We start from the raw sequence: 24,444 nt of genomic DNA, 5'->3' as shown, positions 1-24,444 counted from the left end.
TGCCTTAAAGCCAGCCCCTTTATATAATCTCCTGAGAAAGCTAAGTGCCTGGCGGACAATTTAATCTGCTGAGTATTTCCAACATTTCTTGTTTTTATTTCAGATTTCCAGCATCCGCAGTATTTTGCTTTTATTTTAGTGGACAATTTAATCTACCAGGTGTGTCTGGTTTTGACAGCAAAGGCCCTCAAGGGCCCTTTTGTGTCAAAATCATTGGGGGGGGTGGGTGTACAAGGGAAGGTGCCAGCAATCAAACCCACAGCACTCAAATTTTTTTCTGTTGATCGTTCCTCTACAGTGGAGGACGGGATTAGGCAGACAGGGTGTGGATTACATGTACAGGAGGATCTAAGTCCCAGACTCGGACGAATTGCAGTGGGTCTTTCTTGTAAATGTTACTATCGGACAGTGGGTATGTGTCGAATGCCCAAAAGGAATCCACCAGGGGGCCCCCCCAGAGTTCCCTGTATGGCAGTGTGATGATAAAGACTGCAGAAACCGATCAATATGTGTGAAACCACAAAACGATCAGGGCTATTGGCTCTATTGTGTTTGGAGAAATAAAAAAAGGACAGTTCCTATTCCAGGTTGAGAGATTAAACGGACAAAAAGCATCAAATCCCACAGTTACCCCCACATCCGAATTACCGACGAGTAAGGTTACGACCCAGCAGCCACAAGTGACTGGTCTCCCTTGACCTGCCTTAACTGCAGGACCAGAAAATGGACGTGCGATAATAAAAACTAATAAAATTGTATATAACATACAGCTTGAGTTGGTACCGGTAATATTGAATATCTCAGATATCCAGCTACTTGACTGGTGACCCGAGAAGACCCGAGAGTTGTACAAGGTACTACTGCAACAATTACTAAGACAAGAATTTGGTGATGAGGGAATAATAAAGGGAAAGAAACGTAAATGTAGTTTAGTGAATGATGCAGCCACAGTCTTTAATACAGGAACTTCAATTGTCAATACTATAGATTTGGAAAATGTGGACCAGAAGGTTAGAACTCTCAGCCAGCTAGTAAAGGATATTTTGAAAAAGAAACAAAGGCACAGAAGTGGTGTAGCTAAAGTAGGACAGGATTTGATGAATGCAGTGACAGGACTGGTGAGAGTACGGGAAGGTCATGCTCATACTATTGATGATATCATAGAAAAGGTAAAGGAGGTCCACGACATTTCAAATAATGAAAGTGTTTGTAGTACATATGGTCCGTGGATGTTAGAACAAACGAAGGAAAATTGGAGGCAAATTGATGCAGGACTGGTACCAGTTTGGATCAATGACACCCAGTTGGAGGACTTAGCTAGTCACACAAATGATAAAATTATCAGGTGCCAACTCAGAAAACTTAAGGTATGGAAAGGTCAGGAATGTGTAAATACAGGATCTGAGTATTGGAGTAGTGTTGGGAATACCTGTAATTCTGAGAGATAAGTTAGGGATGCAATTACATGAAGTAGAAAATATAGTGGTGATAAGGGGAAAGGATTACATAAAATACTATGATGCATTACCCTACATTATGGAAATTGGAAAAGAGGTAGTTGGAACAACATTGTCTGAGTGTAGTCTGGAAAACCAGGTGGTCATATGTCCTCATCCTATATATAAAACAGCAGAATCAAAATGTGGATTTAATGCCACTGTAAATTGCACCATGGAGACTAGGAAAGCATCGTCAGGGCTAACCCATGTGGCCTATATGGGAAAGGGGAGATATTGTTTAACCACCACAACGAAGGAATACCAGTATGGACATAACCGGACTTGTCCGGTGAGCAACGGTACGTTTTGTTTCAACCCAGAAATACCAAACCGAGTAGGGAAGGTGGAGTTGGTAGACATACAGAAACGAAAGACAGAAACGATTAAGGAGGATTTGACAAATTACCTCCAGGAATATGAATATACTATTCAGCCATTGCCCACGCGCTTGGGTAAAGAGAGACAGCAGCTAGAATCCATTGGTGTAGTGTACTACAATCTGGAACAACAGTCAAAAGAAGCTACAAGATGAGATTGATGAGATAAACGATTCTACCTGGTTGGAGGACTTATGGATCTGGGGGTCAAATGTGCAGATACACCCCTGGTTTAGAATTATCTCCCATGTCCTGATAGTGGTTTTGGGAGCATGGTGATATATGTGACGTACTTAATTTGGCAACTTAAGAAATTAATTAGGCGACGTGAGAGGATGTATGAACACAGGTTGGACAGCTACCCGAAAGGCAATCAGTATCCGAACTTGATCTATAAAAGGATAGACAATTAGTTATGCCACACAAGGGTAATTGTGTAACCTATTCGTATATACTTAATGAGTTAATGATCAATGTACTCTAAGAATGAAACTGTATTATGTTCGCACAATTGATTGATTGTAAATGATGTTTAAATTGTGCTTTCTTCAATATTACACTGCTTATGCTTTTGCTTTGAAATTGTAATTGTACAAGTGTACTACCTAAGAGACATGAGTGAGAGATCCCTTGGGCATTGCCCTGCAGGATCAAAGGGGGGACTGTAGATACAGTAAAAACACATAGCAAAAACACATAAGAACTTAATTAAAACAAAGGGGCCAGTAACACAACAATGAAGAGTGTGTTGAAGGGAGGATGAGTAAAAGAGGCCACAGCACACAGATGGCCAAGGAGTTGTAGATATGATAATAGAAAAGGTATTGAGGAGGATCCCAGAAACTAGGAGTCGTCATGGACACCAGATATGATTAAACTCATAATAGACAATGGGAAACTGTGAAGGTTTGAACAGGTTCTCACTGAGCCAAATAAGGAATTATCATTATACCAGACCCCTATGAGTAAGTAAGAGGGGCGGGTCTTAGAAACAAGATTTAAACCCTGACTGAAACTGAGGAAGGTACGAGAACCCCGAGGAAGAACTCTCGAGAAGATACCCTGAGCCAGGGGCTCAGAGAACAGAAGAGCAGCCGCAAGTCCGAGACTGATCTCCTCGTGTCTTGATGGGTAGTATACTGTACAAGTAGCGAAAGCTTGTACTTGATGATTTAGTGTGTGAATAAAATATTGAAATACCCTTCACCAATCGGATTCCGTGAATTCTTTAAGTGTACAGTGTGCGTTAGGCACAACACTTTGAACAATTAGAAGTTTCATGCCTTTTAAAATATATTCTGCTCTTCTAGCCTTTCACAATTCTTATGACCAAAGTGAATAACCTAACACATCCCCACATTATACTCCATCTGCCACCTTGTTGCCCACACAAATAGCCTGTCTATATCTTTGTCCTCACCGCTTACATTCCCACTTACCTTTGTCTCATCAGCAAACTTTGATACATCTCTGTCTCTTCAGCTAAGTCATTTAAATAGATTGTAAATAGCTGAGGCCCCAGAATTGTGTCTTCTATTGTGAGACAGACACAAAATATTTGTTCAATGTCTCTGTCATTTCCTCATTCCCCATAATTTCTCCTGTCTCTGCTTCTAAGGGAAGATTTACTTTAGCTACTCTCTTCCTTTTTATATGCTTGTAAAAGCTCTTACAATCTGTTTTAATATTCCTGGCTAGTTTACTCTCGTATTCTATTTTTTCCCCCTCATCAACATTTTGGTGGCCTTATGCTGGATTCTAAAGTACTCCCAATCCTCAGACTTGTTTATATTCTTTGCAACACTAGAAGCCTCTTCTTTTAATCTAATACCGCCCTTAACTTCCTGAGTAAGCCATGGATGGATCTTTTTTTGCTGAGTTTTCATTTTTCAATAGAATGTACTTTTGTTCAACATTTTGAATTGTCTCTTTAAAATGTTTCCCACTGTTTATTGTTATTGCTATTACTGAGACTTGGTTGAGGGAAGGGCATGATTGGCAACTAAATATCCCAGGATACCGATGCTTCAGGCGGGATAGAGAGGGAGGTAAAAGGGGTGGAGGAGTTGTATTACTGGTCAAAGAGGATATCACAGCTGTGCTGAAGGAGGGCACTATGGAGGACTCGAGCAGTGAGGCAATATGGGCAGAACTCAGAAATAGGAAGGGTGCGGTAACAATGTTGGGGCTGTACTACAGGCCTCCCAACAGTAAGCGTGAGATAGAGGTACAAATACGTAAACAGATTATGGAAAGATGTAGGAGCAACAGGGTGGTGGTGATAGGAGATTTTAATTTTCCCAACATTGACTGGGATTCACTTAGTGTTAGAGGTCTAGATGGAGCAGAATTTGTAAGGAGCATCCAGGAGGGTTTTCTAGGGCAGTATGTAAATAGTCCAACTCGGGAAGGGGCCATACTGGACCTGGTGTTGGGGAATGAGCCCGGCCAGGTGGTTGAAGTTTCAGTAGGGGACTACTTTGGGAATAGTGATCACAATTCCGTAAGCTTTAGAATACTCATGGACAAAGATGAGAGTGGTCCTAAAGGAAGAGTGCTAAATTGGGGGAAGGCCAACTATACCAAAATTCGGCAGGAGCTGGGGAATGTAGATTGGGAGCAGCTGTTTGAAGGTAAATCCACATGTGATATGTGGGAGGCTTTTAAAGAGAGGTTGATTAGCGTGCAGGAGAGACATGTTCCTGTGAAAATGAGGGATAGAAATGGCAAGATTAGGGAACCATGGATGACAGGTGAAATTGTGAGACTAGCTAAGAGGAAAAAGGAAGCATACATAAGGTCTAGGTGGCTGAAGAAAGACGAAGCTTTGAAAGAATATCGGGAATGTAGGACCAATCTGAAACGAGGGATTAAGAGGGCTAAAAGGGGTCATGAAATATCTTTAGCAAACAGGGTTAAGGAAAATCCCAAAGCCTTTTATTCATATATAAGGAGCAAGAGGGTAACTAGAGAAAGGATTGGCCCACTCAAGGACAAAAGAGGAAAGTTATGCGTGGAGTCAGAGAAAATGGGTGAGATTCTAAATAAGCACTTTGCATCGGTATTCACCGAGGAGAAGGACATGACGGATGTTGAGGTTAGGAACAGATGTTTGATTACTCTAGGTCAAGTCGGCATAAGGAGGGAGGAAGTGTTGGGTATTCTAAAAGGCATTAAGGTGGACAAGTCCCCAGGTCCGGATGGGATCTATCCCAGGTTACTGAGGGAAGCGAGAGAGGAAATAGCTGGGGCCTTAACAGATATCTTTGCAGCATCCTTAAACACGGGTGAGGTGCCGGAGGACTGGAGAATTACTAATGTTGTCCCCTTGTTTAAGGGTAGCAGGGATAATCCAGGTAATTATAGACCGGTGAGCCTGACGTCAGTGATAGGGAAGCTGCTGGAGAAGTTACTGAGGGATAGGATCTATTCCCATCTGGAAGAAAATGGGCTTATCAGTGATAGGCAACATGGTTTTGTGCAGGGAAGGTCATGTCTTACCAACTTAATAGAATTCTTTGAGGAAGTGACAAAGTTGATTGATGAGGGAAGGGCTGTAGATGTCATATACATGGACTTCAGTAAGGCGTTTGATAAGGTTCCCCATGGTAGGCTGATGGAGAAAGTGAAGGCGCATGGGGTCCAAGGTGTACGAGCTAGATGGATAAAGAACTGGCGGGGCAACAGGAGACAGAGTAGCAGTGGAAGGGAGTTTCTCAAAATGGAGACGTATGACCAGTGGTGTTCCACAGGGATCCGTGCTGGGACCACTGTTGTTTGTGATATACATAAATGATTTGGAGGAAAATATAGGTGGTCTGATTAGCAAGTTTGAAGACGACACTAAGATTGGTGGAATAAGGTTAGTGAAGGGGACTGTCAGAGAATACAGCAGAATATAGATAGACTGGAGAGTTGGGCAGAGAAATGGCAGATGGAGTTCAATCAGGGCAAATACGAGGTGATGCATTTTGGAAGATCCAATTCAAGAGTGAACTATACAGTAAATGGAAAAGTCCTGGGGAAAATTGATGTACAGAGAGATTTGGGTGTTCAGGTCCATTGTTCCCTGAAGGTGGCAACGCAGGTCAATAGAGTGGTCAAGAAGGCATACGGTATGCTTTCCTTCATCGGACGGGGTATTGAGTACAAGAGTTGGCAGATCACGTTACAGTTGTATAGGACTTTGGTTCGGCCACATTTGGAATACTGCGTGCAGTTCTGGTCGCCACATTACCAAAAGGATGTGGATGCTTTGCAGAGGGTGCAGAGGAGGTTCACCAGGATGTTGCCTGGTATGGAGGGCGCTAGCTATGAAGAGAGGTTGAGTAGATTAGGATTATTTTCATTAGAAAGATGGAGGTTGAGGGGGGACCTGATTGAGGTGTACAAAATCATGAGAGGTATGGACAGAGTGGGGGATTCAATTACTAGGGGTCACGAGTTCAAAGTGAGGGGGGAAAAGTTTAGGGGGGATATGTGTGGAAAGTTCTTTACGCAGAGGGTGGTGGGTGCCTGGAACGCGTTGCCAGCGGAGGTGGTAGACGCGGGCACGATAGCGTCTTTTAAGATGTATCTAGACAGATACATGAATGGGCAGGAAGTAAAGAGATACAGACCCTTAGAAAATAGGCGTCATGTTTAGATAGAGGATCTGGATCGGCGCAGGCTTGGAGGGCCGAAGGGCCTGTTCCTGTGCTGTAATTTTCTTTGTTCTTTGTTTATTGCCATACCTTTTAGTCTACATACCAAATCAACCTCAGCCAGCTCTCTACCGATGTAACTGGTTTTAAGTATGATATTTATGTCGCTTTCAAACTTAACATGGAAATCTACTGTATTATGATCACTATTTCCCAGTGGGTCTTCTACTGAGATTACTAATTAACCCTGCCTCATTACACAATACTAGATCTAAAATAAGAGCCAACTCGGGATAAAGCTATCAAAACATCTCATCATCTTGAAACCCTCTATCAGGTCACCCCTTAATATTCTCTGTTCCAAGGAAGAGAGTCCTAAACTTTTAAAATGTTTCCTTATAACTGAAGTTTTTCATCCTTGGTAAACCTACTCTGTATCCTTTCTAAGGCCTTCACATCCTTCCTGAAGTGTGGTGCCGAAAGCTGTCTGCAATACTCTAAACGAGGTCTAACCAGTGATTTATAAAGTTCTAGCTTGATTTTTGTTCTTATATTCTGTGCCTCTATTTATAAACCAGGTAACCCATATGCTTTTTTAGCCATCTGATCAATCTGCCCTGCCACTTTTAAGCATTTGCATATATAGACACCAAGGTCTCTCTGTTCATCTACATTTAAAATAAAATTTATACTACACTGTCTTTCTACATTAGTCCTTCCAAAGTGCATCACTTCGCACTTCAACAAGATTTACAGGTTGCTTTAATAAATCATTTAAACTGTTACACCTAAAAGATCATTTGAAACATCGATTCAGCCATAACCACTGCAATGTAGTGTTTTTCATTTTTGCATAAATTATTCAAACGATTTAAGCTTTTCTCCCATCTGAGAACACTGTCACAAAAGGAAGTGGATGAGGAAGCCTCGCCTACTTTTAAATCACATAGAAAGATCATAAAAGCAAAGAAAACTAGCCACAATTATATGCCAAGCTGAAATCAGTATCATAGTTTAAACCCAAGCCAAATGTATTCGCAAACGATTCACTCCATTGACAATTCCTCAAATAAAGCAGTCTGTACTGGCATACAAGATATGAACAACATCCAGACTGGGACTGATAATTGGCAAGGGACATTCGCACCACAGAAGTGCCAGACAGTGGCCAATTCCAACAAGCGAGGTCAACCTCCTCATGACATCTGATGGCATCACCATTTCTTAATCCTCCACCATCATCATCCTGGGGATGACCATTGATGAGAAAATTAACTGGAGCAGCTAGATAAATGCTGTAGCTACAACAGCTGGTCAGAGGCTGGGTATTCTGCAGCTAGAGATGCACCTTCTGACTCCCCAAAGCCTCTCCATCACCTACAAGACACAAGTCAGGAGCGTAATGGAATACTCTCCACTTGCCAGGATGAGTGCAATCCAACAACATTCTTCTAAACTCAACACCATCCAGGACAAAGCAGCCCACTTTGATCAGCAGCCTATACACCACCTTCATTTTTTTTAATTATTCGTTTCATCAGATGCAAGCGTCACTGGTAAAGCCAGCATTTGTTGCCCATCCCTAATTACCCTGGAGAAGGTGGTGAACTGCCTTCTTGAACTGCCACAAACCATCCATTCCCTCCACCACCAGTAAACTGTGGCTGCAGTGTACATTACCTATAGGATGTACTGCACCCACTCACCAAGGTCTCCAACAGCACCATCACCACTTAGAAGGACAAGGGCAGCAGGCACATGGATGCACCATCAATTTCATGTTTCCCTCCAGGTCACAAGCCATGCTGACTTGGGACCATATAATCGGCATTCCTTCATTATTGTTGGGTCAAAATCCTAGAACTCCCTACATTGTGGGAGTAACTCCACTACATGCACTGCAACGGTTCAAGGCGGCAGATCATCACATTCTCAAGAGTAACTAGGGATTAGAAACATAGAAAATAGCAGGAGTAGGCCATTCAGCCCTTCGAGCCTGCTCCACCATTCATTATGATCATGGCTGATCATCCAACTCAGTAACCTGCTTCCGCTTTCTCCCCCATATCCTTTGATCCCTTTCGCCCCAAGAGCTATACCTAACTCCTACTTGAAAACATACAATGTTTTGGCCTCAACTGCTTTCTGTGGTAGCAAATTCCACAGGCTCACCACTCTCTGGGTGAAGAAATTTCTCCTCATCCCAGTCCTGAAAGGTTTACCCTGTATCCTTAGACTATGACCCCTGGTTCTGGACTCCCCCACAATCGGGAACATCCTTCCTGCATCTACCCTATCAAGTCCTGTGAGGATTTTATAGGTTTATATGAGATCCCCCCTCACTCTTCTGAACTCCAGTGAATATAATCCTAACTAACTCAATCTCTCCTCATACGTCAGTCCCGCCATCCTAGGAATCGGTCTGGTAAACCTTCGCTGCACTCCCTCGAGAGCAAGAACATCCTTCCTCAGATGAGGAGACCAAAACTGCACACAATATTCCACGTGTGGCCTCACCAAGGCCCTGTATAATTGCAGCAAGTCATCCCTGCTCCTGTACTCGAATCCGCTCGCTATGAAGGCCAACATATCATTTGCCTTTTTTACCGCCTGTTGCACCTGCATGTTTACCTTCAGCGACTGGTGTACGAGAACACCCAGGTCTCGTTGCATATTCCCCTCTCTCAGTTTATAGCTGTTCAGGTAATAATCCGCCTTCCTGTTTTTGCTACCAAAGTGGATAACCTCACATTTATCCACATTGTACTGCATCTGCCATGCATTTGCTGACTTATTCAACTTGCCCAAATCACCCTAAAGCCTCTCTGCATCCTCCTCACAACTCACCCTCCCACCCATTTGGGTCATCTGCAAATTTGGAGGTATTATATTCAGTTCCCTCATCTAAATTATTAAAGTATATTGTGAATAGCTGGGGTCCTAGCACTGATCCCTGCAGAACCCCACTAGTCATGGTTTGCCATTTGGAAAAAGACCAGTTTATTGCTACTCTTTGTTTCCTGTCGGCCAACCAATTTTCTATCCATCGCAACACACTACCCCCAATCCCATGTGCTTTAATTTTACACGCTAATCTCTGATGTGGGACTTTGTTGAAAGCCTCCTCAAAGTCCAAATAAACCAAATCCATGTGTAATAAATGGATGGGCAATAAATGCTGGCTTTGTAGTGATGCCCACATCACAAATAGGTTTTTTTTTTTAAAAAACTATACAAAATCAATATTAACCTCCACAAAAAAGGAGCACAGTGCAAGGAATTTGCAAGTCTGAATCTATTTTCTCTCCTCACTCACATTATAACATGATTAATCCTTCACTCTAACAGGAGTGTTATTACTCAAGCTTTTAAAAGACACATAAAATGAGGAATTTGTATTCCTCATAGGCCATGTCTGTCTATTTGAATCTCTGCAGAACAAAGGTTTATCAAAACAAAATGGAAGTTAAATGTGTTCTTCTAGTGTCAGTTCAAAGCAGGATTCATGTCTGTAAAGTTCCAAAGACACAGAAAGCCAATAATTAGCTTCAAATAGTTACCTTTAATTCAATTTGGAAACAGAAATACTTAATAACGCTTGATATCTTAAATCTATTAACTGTCCAGCGCTGTTTACGAAGCACGAGCAACTGATTATTTCCATATAATTCAGACAGCTCAAGCAATAAAAACTTGCATCTATCACAGATTAATGAGCATTAAAGCAGTCTTGCATTTACTATTCATGTAGAATGACAAAATACCTAAAAAATAAAAAATCAGCTGAGATTTTGTTAATTTTCTTCTTTACACTTCTCCTGAAGGCATCAATTTCCATTGGGATATGGTAACATGGGTGAGAGTCACTCTTGAGAACCTCACCCGAATACCCACTCTTCGTAGGTCAGATTCAACAGCAGGTGTTAACAGGCTATTTGACCAGATTGCCACTATTCACCTGTGAGGATAGAGCAAGGCAATTTAATTACAATATGTGCTACAAAGTTAATGTTTCAGGTCAATAACCTTTTATCTGATGATACATCAAACATCAACTTAGAATGTTGACTCTGTTTCTCTCTCCACAGATGCTGCCTGACCTGCACAGTATTGCCAGTATTTTCTGTTTTTATTTGATTTCCAGCACCCATTGCATTTTGCTTTTGTTATTTGTATTAGTTTATCAAAATCAAAGCTCATTCAGAACAAATACAAAACAGACAAAAACCGCAATATTTCAATAGGATTAGAGTTGAAATAAAGTTATTCTCCTTTCCATTAACAAATGATTTCTTTCATTGAATTGCTCGCTAAAAAAGCAACAGTTTAAAAATGGATTAAGTTATCACATAGGTAGCGTTTTTAATTTTTATGAATTCCAATAATTCAAACTACCGCGCCCTTACTCTCACCGCCACCTTTAGAAAGCAACTAAGCACTAAAGGAAACCTCACCCACTTTTAATCTGACAAAGATCATAGAAGTGCAGAGGTGTTAGGTACCACAATTACCCTATGAAAGGATAAACATAGTTTAAACCCAACAAACCTAACGTCTTGCTAAACATAAAAGACTTGCATTTATATAGCGCCTTTCACAATCACCAGACATCTCAAAGTGCTTTACAACCAATGAAGTACTTTTTGAAGTGGAGTCACTGCTGTAATACAGGACATGCAGCAGCCAATTTGCACACAGCAAATTCCCACCAACAGCAATGTGATAATGACCAGATAATCTGTTTTTGTGATGTTGATCGAGGGATAATATTGCCCAGGACACTGGGGAACCTCCCCCATTCTTCTTCAAAATAGTGGCACGGGATCTTTTACATCCACCCGAGCAGGCAGTGGGATTTTGGTTTAACGTTTTGCCCAAAAGTTGGCACCTTCAACCGTGCAGTGCTCCCTCAGTACTGCACTGGAGTGTCAGTATAGATTTTTGTGCTTAAGACCTACAGTGGGACTTGAACTGATTAACAGTGTATAAAACACTTATTAACCACTACTTAAGTAGCAGAATAGAAGTGGATTTGTACATCCCAGATTTTGTTTTCAAAATAACTAAGGCTAATAGCACTCAGCGCTATTTAAAAACTAAGCTACAGCAACTTCATGTGAAGGACAGATGCACAGTTAAACTCAAAGATTGAAAAGTTGCTGTCTGAGTTGAGCTGCTCTGCTAATAGCTTCGCTGTTTGACCCAGCACTGAAATGCACAGAATGGCGGCAAGGTGCTGTTGGTAGATACAAACTAAACTTGCCACAGCAAGTTAAATATTGGCCACTCCAGTCTAAGTATCCTTTTAATGACAAAAAAGAAAACTGAAAATTAAAAACATATTTTCCCCTTTCTCCCCATTTCTTTCCATACCTGATTTGACATCGAATTCACCCACTTTAATTTATACTTCCTTTTCAGTCCTTGTGCTGTTAATTTCACAATTCTTCAATTTGAGATACACAGTTGTGTGCTCTGTTCGCTCAGGTCCCAGATGCCTGGTTTCCTTCAGTCTGACATTACCAGCTCACTTTCAGCAACTCGCCGTGCAAAAAATGTAAATACCCAATAGCAGAAGGCATTAGATGCACTGCTACGATAAACTATGGTCCCATATTTCCAAACTAGCTTTGCTGGTTTGCATGGAATTTGGTCTACATATGCAAAATAAAATTCTCATAAGTGAACATAGGGAAGGTGATGTCACACTTTTAATGTCAACAGTTGAACCTATGGGATAAGGTTTTGGATAACCATGATAGTTTATGAGGTCACTAGGAAGCATAATTTATACTGCTTTCCAAATGATAGGTGATGTTAACAACTTTGAAAATATTTTAGCACATAGTGGCAACATGCTAATCCTTAGTATAGGGACCTCACATTTGTGGGCTATGGACATTTCATGGTTAAATGCAGTCCATATCCCACTTCCTGCACTGTCCTTTGTCCATTTCCTTAGCATGTTACAAAGTGAGAAGGGATCATTCCCTCCACTGAACTCTGGTCCACTTTTCCATCACCCCCAAAACCTGCTCCCCTAACCCCGGCACTTTCCCAGCAAGCACAGGAGATACAACAGCTGCTCTTTTTAATTCCTCCCTTTTCCCATCCAAGGACCTAAACATACTTTACAGATGAAACAGCAACTTACTTGTACTTCTTCCAACTTGGTACACTGTATTCGCTGCTCATGTTGTCTCCGCTACAATGGGAATACCAAACACAGATTGGGTGATTGCTTTGCTGAACACCTCTGTTCAGTCCACAAGCATGACCCTGAGCTCCTGGTCACTTGAATTCTCCATCCCACACTCACTCTTACTTCGCTGCCCTTGGCCTCCTACAACAATACTCAACGCAAGTTCAAACAACAGTACTTCATCTTTCTATTAGTCACTTTACAGCCTTCGGCCACAACATCAGGGTTATATCTTAATCACTGCTCCCATTATCTTGGGCAGCAGGCGATGGTAATGGAGGATGGCTGCACCAGAGCCACTGGGAGCAGAGGATGTGGGGACTGGTGTTTGTTGGATGTGTGGGGAGAGGGGGAACTGATCCCCCTATCTGTACAGTGCTCGACAGGTGGTTTACATTCCTGGAATATGGGAGTCTTCTCTGCCAGATTTTCCATGTTGCTGTCAATCACAGCTATTCTGCTGTAACCATTTACACCACCACAGGACCTTTTTTTTTTAAAAAAACTTGTCCAATTACCATTCCCTTTTGCCTTGCACATCATCCCTTCTGTCATTACTACTGCTCTCCACCCAATTGCAGACCTAGCCTTTTGTTCTTCTCCTTCCCTGTACTAGCTTAAAAACCTATTCATCTTCTAACATCTTCCAGTTCTGATGAACAGCCATCTACCTTTAATATTAACTGCTTCTCTCTCTCTCTACAGATGCAGTCTGACCTGCTGAATGTTTTCCAGTATTTTCTGTTTATATTATATAACTAAAATAATTGTTTAAAATTTCTGTGAATCTTTTGATCAACACATTGCCTCAGACACTTCAGATATATTGTCATCCGATCAGCATCAGTAAATTCAGATACAAGCAGAATTTGTTTAGCATAGATGGTAGGATACCTCTCAAAACTGATCATGTATTATACTATGGCAAGAACCATTTGAAGCAGTGAACAAATTTAGTCAGATGGTAAGAAAGATCTTTTTTCAGTAGTTTAGAGAATGTTAACATATCAAGGATTTTGTTATATTATGCAACAATACTACCATGCAGGACGCAAATGATCAAAACTCGTTTCTATGAGTGAATTAGATGGAAATGTAAAGGAGCTGTTGAAATAAAGGATTTGCAACCTAGATCGAGTATGTAGGGCCTCCTCCTCCCCAGGCCCAACTAATTACTAAAACCCAAGAACAAGCTTCAAACACTTGACTTCCAGTCGGCACGTCAAGAAACCTAGATGATTCATTGTGTTCCTCCCACAAGCATCATGCAATCGAATGTACAGTGCCCACCGTCCACAGCGCTGTCTACGTTAATGCGATTTGTCCGCTATATGCTGTGCGCGGTAAAACCAAAAAGATAACCAACACTTTATTTTACAACTAATCCCCATTTAGCAACTGCCTCTCAGTTCCATCCATATCTCATCAGTAGGGTAGTCACATTTTAACAAGGTCTAACAGCTGATGGAACCTTCAAGCAGTTTCAATGTTTGCTGAAAGCAGCAGAGCCTTAAAAATGGGCAACTACTTCCTGAACTGCTCAATCTGTGTTCCAAGAGGTGCCTTTTTAATTGATTCCTGTTCTACTGGCAAATGATTAGCACCATTTGCCCAACATAGATGGATGTCCATGCTAAGCGGGACAGTTTAACAGGTGGGGACCGTTGTAGGCTTCATTAAACATAAATGTACTTTGAGAAACCAGTAAGAAATTTTTAAAAACCACAAAACTAAAGGGAAAGTATTTAAATGTTGCAGACAACTTTTAGCAGCCCAATGTGGTATACCTCTTTCCTACAAGTGAAAGTTGAACAATAAAACAAAGGCAGCACCTACATTTAGATGATGCAACATAAAGGCATTTACAGAGGGAACAGTGGACAAAGGATAGGAAGGTGGAAATCTGAGAAAGGAGACTGAAGGATTGCTGCAGAAGGGTAGCAAGCAAAGAGATTTCAGAACAGAATACCACAGTGCAATAAGCAATGAAATCAAGAGTGGGTTATACTGATCGAGTGTGCAAATAAACACCAACATATAAATAAATAGCGTGCAGCTATGGGCTCTGCTTGCAATATTTCAGTGGTTTGTGGTTTAAATGCATTTACCTGCCGCATTTGACTTTTATACTAGGAATGCCACAAACACAAATTATGGTATAAGCTACTTCATGAAGTCATTTCCGGTTAATAAAAAAGTAAACATGTTGCATTCTTCCCCAACCGTAAACAAAAATTCTCTGAACTTTGCTATTGGTTTTTCCCCTGGTTTATTGATGAATTGGCTGTTCAGTGACAGTACTTTTTTGCCTCACAGTCAAAATGTTGCAAGATCAAGCCCCACTCCAGGAATTCATCACATAATCTAGGCTGATATTTTAATGTAGTATATAGGAAATACTGCATTGTCTGAGGTGCTGTCTTTCAGATGAGAATTTAAACCAAGGCCCCACTTGCAAGTTCAGATAGAAATCAAAAGATTCCTAGACAATATTCAAAAAGCATGGGAACATTGCTGTTGTCTAAGCCAGCATTTATTTCTCAATCACAACAGCTTAACTAGTCATTTACTTCATTGCTGTTTGAGATACCTTGATTTGTGCAAATTGGCAGCCATATTAGCCTACTTAACATCAATGGCTACACTTCAAAAGTAATTTATTGGCTGTAATAATACAAATTCTTTCATTTTTGTCAGATTTGACTTCAGGAAATTCCAGATCATAGGACTTGCAAGTTCTGAGCTGGCAAAACCGCCATCTAATCAAGACACCAGCCATAAATGAGTAATAACTTGGTTACAAATTGGTGACCCTCAAGTCTGAAATCAATACTCATCTGCTAACAATGCCTCTCACTCCATATGCTCCTGAGCCAGATTAATTATACAATTACTACAGAATATTTTGGTAATTAGGGTGTTTGAAATTCTCATTGAAAAGCAGACCAATGATGTGCTAAAACATCCACAAGGATCATTACAATTTTTTTTAAATACATGATAGTGAGGAGATCCTCTGTTGGCTCAGGCAGGTAACTCCCAAGTTTCAATCCCTGTTCTGTCCTGAGTTAGGTATTATACTAATTGTAGACAACATAATTTGTCTGAGCACAACCTAGGTCATGGATGGAAGGTAGTGGGTGGGACTACCAGAATGGGCTCAGCTGTCTCCTTCCCCCTACCTTCCAGAAAATAGCTCACTGGTACGGTCATGGCAGGAAAAGGTGAAAATAGTCAAAAATGAAAAAAGGGAGCAATAACATCAGAAAAGCTGTCAGGCTGGTATTTAAAAAGACACTTGAAATAGGTATGCTAGCAACAATAGTTTTGGTCATCTGAAAACATGTGTTTGACTAATTTCAAGGTTAAAAATAGATTGAGGTATTCACTGGAATGTAAATGGGTGGCAATTACCTGTACATAGATAGGAGAGTCAGCAATTAATATTTCACTCATCTTCACACATAATAGCATTTTTGAATTGACAATTTCTTTCTTTGGGGAAGGGGCAGCAGGAGAAGAGAAGCAGCAAAGAATTACCAAAAGGTATGAATTTTACTGAAGTGCAGTTAACTTCTAGAATTCAAGACCCAGTTATACTAAAGATGTACTATTATTCAAGCAGATCCAAGCCACGAGGTAGAAATTCACAACAAATTTCACAAAAAGTTTCTAGCCCTGTACTAGAGCTTTCAGTTTTAAAAGTTGCATAGCCTGCAAAGTCAGAACATTTCTTCCTGTATCCTTGAGTTTTGAATTTTGAAGTCCATTGAAAGAAATGCCCGTTTAAATTAAGCAGTGAGAATTAAGGGGAAGAAACAAAATGAGCTTACATTTATAAAGAACCAAAGAATTTCACAGCCAATGCGTTACTTTTGGAGCGTAGTCACTGTTGTAATGCAGGAAACAACATGGCAGCCAATTTGCACACAGCAAGCTCCCAAAAACAGCAATGTGATAATGACCAGATGAACTCTTTTTGTGATGTTGATTGAAGGATAAACATTGGCCAGGACACTAGGGATTACTCCCCTGCTCTTCTTCAAAATAGCACCATGGGATCTTTTACATCCACCTGACAGGGTAGATGGGGTCTCTGTATAACGTCTTATCTGAAAGACGACACCTCCAACAGTGCAGCACTCCCACAGTATTGCACTGGGTTGTCAGCCTAGATTTGTGCGCTCAAGTCTCTGGAATGGCACTTGAACACACAACCTGCTGACTCAGAGGTGAGAAAGTACTACCGACTGAGCCAAGGCTGACACACAAAGCACAAACATGGAGCACAAACTAATGTACTGAAATAAAGAGGTATTTATTGAGTAATTAGATTATATACAACTGTCATTGTATTTCTATCATTTATTTGCTTTTATGGGGATGGTGAAAATTAAGTATTTTGGTGTTGGGGAAAATCTAGTCTGCAATCTGGTCATTGTAACACGAATATGGAAGCATTCGTCTACACACTTATTTTTCTTTTCTCACTCTGGTCCTCTTTCTACATCCTTTTTTGGCCAAGGAGATGAGTGGGCAGTTCCATGGATCTTCTGGTCTGTGATCTACCACCGGAAGTACAAAGTAAGACTCCCGCCTTACCTGGAAGGGCATGGCCTTATCTCTCCATCCCTACAACATGTCGGAGATCAAAAAGTCTGCGTGGGTAAATCATAGACACAAAAGCACATGATGCTAGTGCCATGTATTTATATAGCACAATACTTTAAATGAAAATGAATCCCCCAGTAAAGTATGAATGCAACACTGCATTGTAAATCCATTACACGAAAGGTAATCTTCAAATTGTTTATATTAAAAACTTTTTTAAAAAAAGAGTTTACCTATACCTCAGCTTATTATTTAAAAAGAATGTTAACACAACAAACCTGCCTCTATCATACCTCCTTTGGAACAGTAATAAAAATAAGTTAAGCTTGTTGAATGATGCAGAGCCGCACAGCAGACTATGTAGTGAGGGCAGCGTAGGCAGGAGGGGGTGACATTCTCTTCAGAGTGTCTCATGATCAATGCATTTCCCTGACAGCTGCCTCCCCCAATTTGAATTCTGCTTACTGGTGGCTTTGTCTGCCACACCAGGTTGGCCTTCTTCCTCCAGGGCCTCCAGTTCCAGACCTGGAGTGAAAGGTTATGCAGTGCACAGGAAGCACCATAGTGTGTGAAACCTGCTCAGGGACAGACCGCAGCAACAAATATGAACTCCTGTGGTAAAATATGCACAGGAAGGGAACTGAAAAGAGAACTCTGCTTATTTTCTGAAGATTATCGGAAATGCGTTTTATAAATGTGATACTTTCCCAACCACCCTTGTATTAAGTGACTGTACGTTAGAATACAAATGTATTGAGCACAGACTTAGAATGAGTGTTTTAACAAGCAAGAGTGAACATGAACCCCACTGCTGTCAGAATACACAGAAAGGCTCAGTAATAACAAACCAGGAGAGTGCCTGGTTCATGTCCAATTTAACGCTGCATTTAATAAAGCTAGATAACATTAATCAAACCATTGGGAACAAAATAAGAGTTTCTGTAAAAACTTGAAAGTGCTCTGTTTTATAAGAAAGAAGCTTCATAGTACAATAAATGTTTTATTTCAAACAGACTCCAATTTGAAGTAACTGACCGCAGTGCAAGAAAATGCAAGTTGTTCGACAGGTTAAACATATAATGCACAAAACTAAACTGACTCCTTGTAGACTGCTGGGCTGAGGATGGCTGAAGCCATTGTACTTCGCACAAGATTTCTAACCACAGGCTTCACTTCCCAGTTAAAGTGACCTGAGCAATAGATAAAAATCGCAATCACAGTAATCCTAACCAGCGCAAAACGATATTTTCTTCATTAGCTATGAAACAATATGCGTTTCAGATCTGTTCAAGTAAATTACAGCAGACTAAACAAACATAATGAGTATGTTAACAAGCTACAGCACACAGACTATAGCAACAACTTGTATTTATATAGCACTTTTAACATAGTATAATATTTCAAAGGTGCTTCACAGGAGCATTATCAAACAAAATTTGACGCCAAGCCACATAAGGAATATTAGGGCAGATGGAGCTTGGTCAAAGATGTAGGTTTTAAGGAGCTTCTCATAGGAGACAGTGAGAGGAAAAGAGGCAGAGAGCTTGAGGGAGGAATCCCCAGAGCTTAGGGCCCTCGTAGCTGAAGGCAGGTCTACCAATGGTGGAGTGATTAAAATTGGTGATGCTCAAGAAGCCAAAATTGGAGGAGCACAGCTAACGGAGGGTTGTATGGCTGGAGGAGATTCCACATATAGGAAGGGGGTGAGGCCACAGAGGGATTTGAAAACAAGGATTTAAAAAATGAGACCTTTCTTAAATCGGGAGCCAATGTAGGTCAGTGAGCAGAGTGATGGGTGATCAGGACTTGGTGCCAGTTAGGACACGGTAGGAGAGTTTTGGATGACCTCAAGATTATGGAGGGTTGAGGGTAGACATAGGAAGCCGGCCAGAAGTGTGTCACAACAGTCAATTCTAGCAATAACAAAGGCTTGGATGAGTGTTTCAGCAGTAGACGAGTTAAGGCAGGGCTGGAGTTGGGTGAGGCTACAGAGGGGGAAAATAGTGATGACGGGATTGTGGTCAGCAGCCCATCTTGGGATCAAGTATGACACCATGGTTGTGAACAACCTGTTTCAGCCTCAGGCAGTTGTCAGGGAGAGGGATGAAGTCAGTGGCAACAAAATGGAGTTTGTGGCGGGTCCGAAAACCATGGCTTCGGTTTTTTCAATATTTAATTGGAGTAAATTTCTGCCCATCCAGTAATGGATGTTGGGCAAGCAATCTGAAAATTGAGAGACTGTGGAGGTGCCAAGGGAGGTGGTGGTGAGGTAGAGTTGGGTGCCATCAGTGCACATGTGGAAACCGATGCTGTGTTTTCTGATAATGTTGCAGAGGGGTAGTATGTAGTTGAGAACTAGGAGGGGGCCAAGAGCAGATCCTTGGGGAACACCAGAAGTAATGGTGCAGGAGCAGGAAGAGATGTCCCTGCAACTGATTCTCTGGCTATGCCAGAACGATAAGAATGGAACCTGGTGAGAGTAGTCCCACCCAGCTGGACAATGGAGGAGAGGCATTGGGGGAAAATGGCACGGTTAACCATATCAAAGGCTGCAGAGGGGTAAGCAGGACGAGGACAGATAGTCACTGGATGTCATTTGTGGCTTTGATAAGAGCTGTTTCAGTAGTGTGGAGGGGTGGGAACGAAGTGGGAAGAGAATTCAAACATGGAGTTCTGGGAAAGATGGGCACAGATTTGGGAAGCGACAGCACACTTGAAGACTTGAGAGCAAAGGGAGATTGGAATTAGGGCGGGAGGTTGGAAATAGGGCAGTAGCTTGCAAGGATGGAAGGGTCAAGGGTTGGTTTTTTTGAGGAGAGGGATGATGATGGCAGATTTGAAGGCCGGAGACAGTGCCAGAGGAGAGAGAACTGTTACTATCATCCAACACAGGAGACATGAAAGGAAGTTGAGTGCTGAGCAGTTTAGTGCGAGTAGGTTCAAGGGAGAAGGTGGGTCTTCTGGACAAGATAAGCTTGGAGAGGACATGAGGGGAAATAGGAGGAAAAAGTAGAGAAAGATGAGTTCAGAGCTAGGACAGGAGCAATCTGAGAGGAAGTATGGTCCGTTGGAGGGGAACAGAGGGAGGTGGCAAAGGCAGCTGATCAGACGGTCTCCATCTTAGTGACAAAGAAGTCCGTGAGTTCCTCGCATGTTGTTGGAGGTGAGGGTGGAGGAGACAGGGGAAAGGGGCTTATGCAAACAGTTCACAGTAGAGAAAAAAAGTCAGGAGTTATATTTGGAGGAGGATGATCCTGGAATAGGGTGTTGTGAGGTGCACACACACACTGTTTTAAACAGAGTGCTATCAGGGTAGACTTCTGATACTGGAAATCTGAACTAAAAACAGAAAATGCTGAAAATGTTCAGCAGGTCTGGTAGCATCTGTGGAGAGAGAAGCAGAGTTAACGTTTCAGGTCTGTGACCCTTCATCAGAACTGGCAAAGGTTAGAAATGTAATAGGTTTTAAGCAAGTGAAGCAGGGGTTTGGGGGTGGGGGGGGGGGGGGGTGGGGGGGCGAACAGAACAAAAGGGCAGGAGAGATTAAATGACAAAGATGTCATGGGACAAAAGGCAAAGGGAGTGCTAATGGTGTGGTGAAAGACAAAGCATAAGTCCAGAGTGAGTGTTAATGACAGAATAATAGACAGCGCTGTCCAAAAGCACAAACATGACAAACCAAGTTTAAGGCAGGCACATGGTTGAAAACTAAAAGCAAACAAGGTCAGCGATGCTCTGAAATTATTGAACTCAATGTTGTGTCCGCAAGACTGAAGAGTGTCTAATCGGAAAATGAGGTGCTGTTCCTCGAGCTTGCGTTGATGTTCACTGGAGCCCTACAGCAGACCAAGGACAGAAATGTGGGTGTGAGAGCAGGGTGCTGAACTGAAATGGCAAGCAACCGGAAGCTCAGGGTCATGCTTGCAGACTGAGCAGAGGTGTTCCGCAAAGCGGTCACCCAATCTCTTCAAAACTCATTTTTCTAGAGCAATTTTTGTAGGGGGGGTTTTGTGCAACCGATACGAACATGTGTTACTGCATACTATTTCAGTTCTAGTTAAGTGTTCCTAGGTAACCAAGATATGGCCGAACCCCATAAATCTTCCAAATGCCTAGAACTCGCAATCCCTTAACAGTGATGGAGGAAACATTTAACTTGACTTATTTTTACTCCCAACCATATTCGAAGTTAACTAGATCCTTCCAAGGGAAATATAACTACAAATAAATTAGAGCATAAAGCTCATCATCATCTCCACTGGATTATCTGCACGGTGAAATAAATGAACTGAATGAGAACCATGAAAACCCTGCAATCCATGTGCAGCACACCTAGCTTGGCTATTGTCAAAGCGATAGCATCTGCCACTATAATAAGTGCAACAATAGAATATACTTTGTGCAAGTAGATTTATTGGAAATTAAACTGAAAAATAGGCAGCTGGCTTCTGTGTGCATGCGTCCGTTGGGGGGGGGGAAATTAAACTAAGTACAATTTCAGCCACACAACTTCACCTCCTGACAAAATGGATCCATTACCTGGCAGAACACATAGTAAATAGAAATGTTTTTATCCATTGTTCCTGTCACCAAGATTCCTTTATCCGAACATCCAAGCACTCACCTCCCCAAATCCTCGCCGATTTCATAGTAATCGTCTACATTTTCCTGCTTGAACACGGTCATTGTAACTGGTTACTGCATCCCGGCGCACAACCAGCCGTATGAAGGTAACCAATTTCAGCACCGAGCAGGGCGACCCTCCCTCATTCCTATCCGCATTAAGTGCATTCCTGCCTGTGCAAAAAAAATAAAATAAAATGACTCTTTAGTACCAAAAATTGTTTTTTTTTTAAATAAACTAAACTATAGGCGTTCCAAAACATTTAAAAATGTTTGTTGCACTACGTTGTTTGAGCTGCACTACACACGGAATAAAGCAATCGGCTGTATTCCGCATAATACACTATTGAAAAGGTGTTTATTCCTTCAAACCAAAGCGACAACAAACAAAATCACGTATTTTGTAACCGACACCCAATCTTTGAAAGGGACTGGATGGTGATTCCTCCCCAGGAGCAGCACAGCAATACCAGGGCTGGAGACCCAAGACACACAGGATCCCCCCCAAACCACACATACATCATTTAAAAAGGAAAAATGAAAAAAAGCAACATGAATTGTTCTGCCAACACGAGTTGTACAATTCCACTGCATTGTACAATTATTCTGAATTCAAACCAAAATGTAAAATATATATATATATATATATATATATAGATTTAATAAAAACTCACGCTTGGTAAATAAAAGTCTTTAAAACACGGGAACTCGCTGTCAAATTGCAAACCCGGCTGGCAGCGCCTTTCTGAGGATTGCCGAGGTTGTGGCTCTGCTTGGACCGGGCTCAGCGCCTCAGGCAGGCTCAAGCCTCGGCCTTGCGCCCAAGACAACCCGGAGAGCAAAGCCAGCCGATTACTGCAGGTGAAGCCCGGAATAGCAGCCGGCTCCTAGCCTAGGAGGTCGGGGGAGGGAGAGAGACAGCAAACAGCAGCAGCCACTGCACCGCGGGGGAGAAATACAACATCCCCACCCCACCGAACCGGAGGGCAGCGTTTCAAATTAAAATATGGAATATTTGCATCTGTACTCACCCCCGGAACTGGCACCGTGAGCTCCCCAGGAACAGCTCCAGCCTTCCGTCAGCAAGCACAGCTGCCCTGGTTACCGGCAGACCCCAACCAATAACAGCAGGCTGCACACTCACAGATCACCACTCACTCTCTGGCATCTGGGGAAATACCCACCTTCCCCACCCCCCTCTTCCACCCAGGCTTTGCTTTTATTGTACAGATGTTACAACGCAATGCTTTTGCTTCTACTCACAGTTCCTTCTGCAAATGAGCAACCCTCGAAAATTGGACAAGGCGTGTACTCCCGAGGTGTGAGTGACAGACTCCAAGTTATAGCCCCGACCTCACTGCTTCCCTCGCACTGCAGCGTTTGCACATTTCCTTCTTCGACGTATGCTCCGTCCCTTCAGGATCGCTTTTTAAAAAAAATTCCACCCTTTAATTCTTTCTCAGCCGAAGGGTGTTTACCTTCGTGTTAGTCTCTGCTAAACATCAAATCCACCACGAAACTATCCGCTCACAGAACTGAGCAAAATCTACAGAATTTTCAGAGGTCAGCTGGGAAGCAGATTTCCGATTAGTTCAGTTTACATTCCTCCCACCTAAAAGGAGAAATTTCTCTCGGTGTTATTATGTACAAATGTTGACACTCCCAAATCGCCTTCTGCGATTTTGAAGAGGAATTAACCTGGTTAACATTTCCAATAATCCACTTTTTGGTTTTAATGTGAACACAATACCATTGGGCAGAATTTGTAAGGAGCATCCAGGAGGGCTTCATGAAACAATATGTAGATAGTCCAACTAGGGATGGGGCCATACTGGACATGATATTGGGGAATGAGCCCGGTCAGGTGGTCGAACCCGGCAGGAAGATCTCTGATAGTCTCGCGCTACTCAGGGATACGATCGCCTACGTACGGGACAGGAGGGTGGACACCTGCCTCATCAGCCTGGACCAGGAGAAGGCTTTTGACAGGATATTGCACACCTACATGATGGACGTGTTTTCCAAAATGGGGTTTGGGGAGGGAATCTGCAATTGGATCCAACTGCTCTACACAAACATCAGTAGCGCAGTGTCAATCAACGGGTGGGAATCTGAAAGTTTCCCGATCAAATCTGGAGTCAGACAGGGCTGTCCTCTGTCCCCGGTCTTGTTTGTTTGCTGTATTGAACCCTTTGCTGAGTCTATTAGGAAGGATGCGAGCATAAGAGGGGTGACAATCCCAGGCAGCGGAGGCACTCAGGTCAAAACCTCCCTGTACATGGATGACGTCGCCGTCTTCTGCTCGGATCCGCTGTCCGTGCGCAGACTGATGAGCATCTGCGACCAGTTCGAACTGGCCTCGGGAGCCAAAGTTAACCACGGCAAGAGCGAGGCCATGTTCTTTGGGAACTGGGCTGACCGATCCTTTGTCCCCTTCACCGTCAGGTCAGATTACCTGAAGGTGCTGGGGATATGGTTCGGAAGGGCCG

The 24,444-nt window shown here is 42.3% G+C and overlaps 1 protein-coding gene across 1 annotated transcript in view; it reads right to left on the bottom strand.

Annotated features, from left to right (window-relative positions):
- The window catches only part of dapk1 (death-associated protein kinase 1), a 209,595-nt gene extending 186,406 nt beyond the window's left edge, over positions 1-23,189 (bottom strand). The window contains exons 1-2 of the mRNA XM_068030069.1: positions 22,987-23,189; positions 21,957-22,129 (exon numbers count right to left, since the gene is read on the bottom strand). Coding sequence (XP_067886170.1) covers positions 21,957-22,018 — 62 coding nt within the window. The 5' untranslated portion in view covers positions 22,019-22,129; positions 22,987-23,189. The remainder of the gene's footprint in view (positions 1-21,956; positions 22,130-22,986) is intronic.
- Between the last annotated feature and the right edge of the window lie 1,255 nt (positions 23,190-24,444).

This window comes from Heterodontus francisci, chromosome 4 (genome assembly GCF_036365525.1).
Source record: "Heterodontus francisci isolate sHetFra1 chromosome 4, sHetFra1.hap1, whole genome shotgun sequence".
Lineage (NCBI taxonomy): Eukaryota > Metazoa > Chordata > Chondrichthyes > Heterodontiformes > Heterodontidae > Heterodontus > Heterodontus francisci.
The sequence above is the reverse complement of the archived record's forward strand: the minus strand, read 5'-3'. Positions and strand labels throughout refer to the sequence as shown.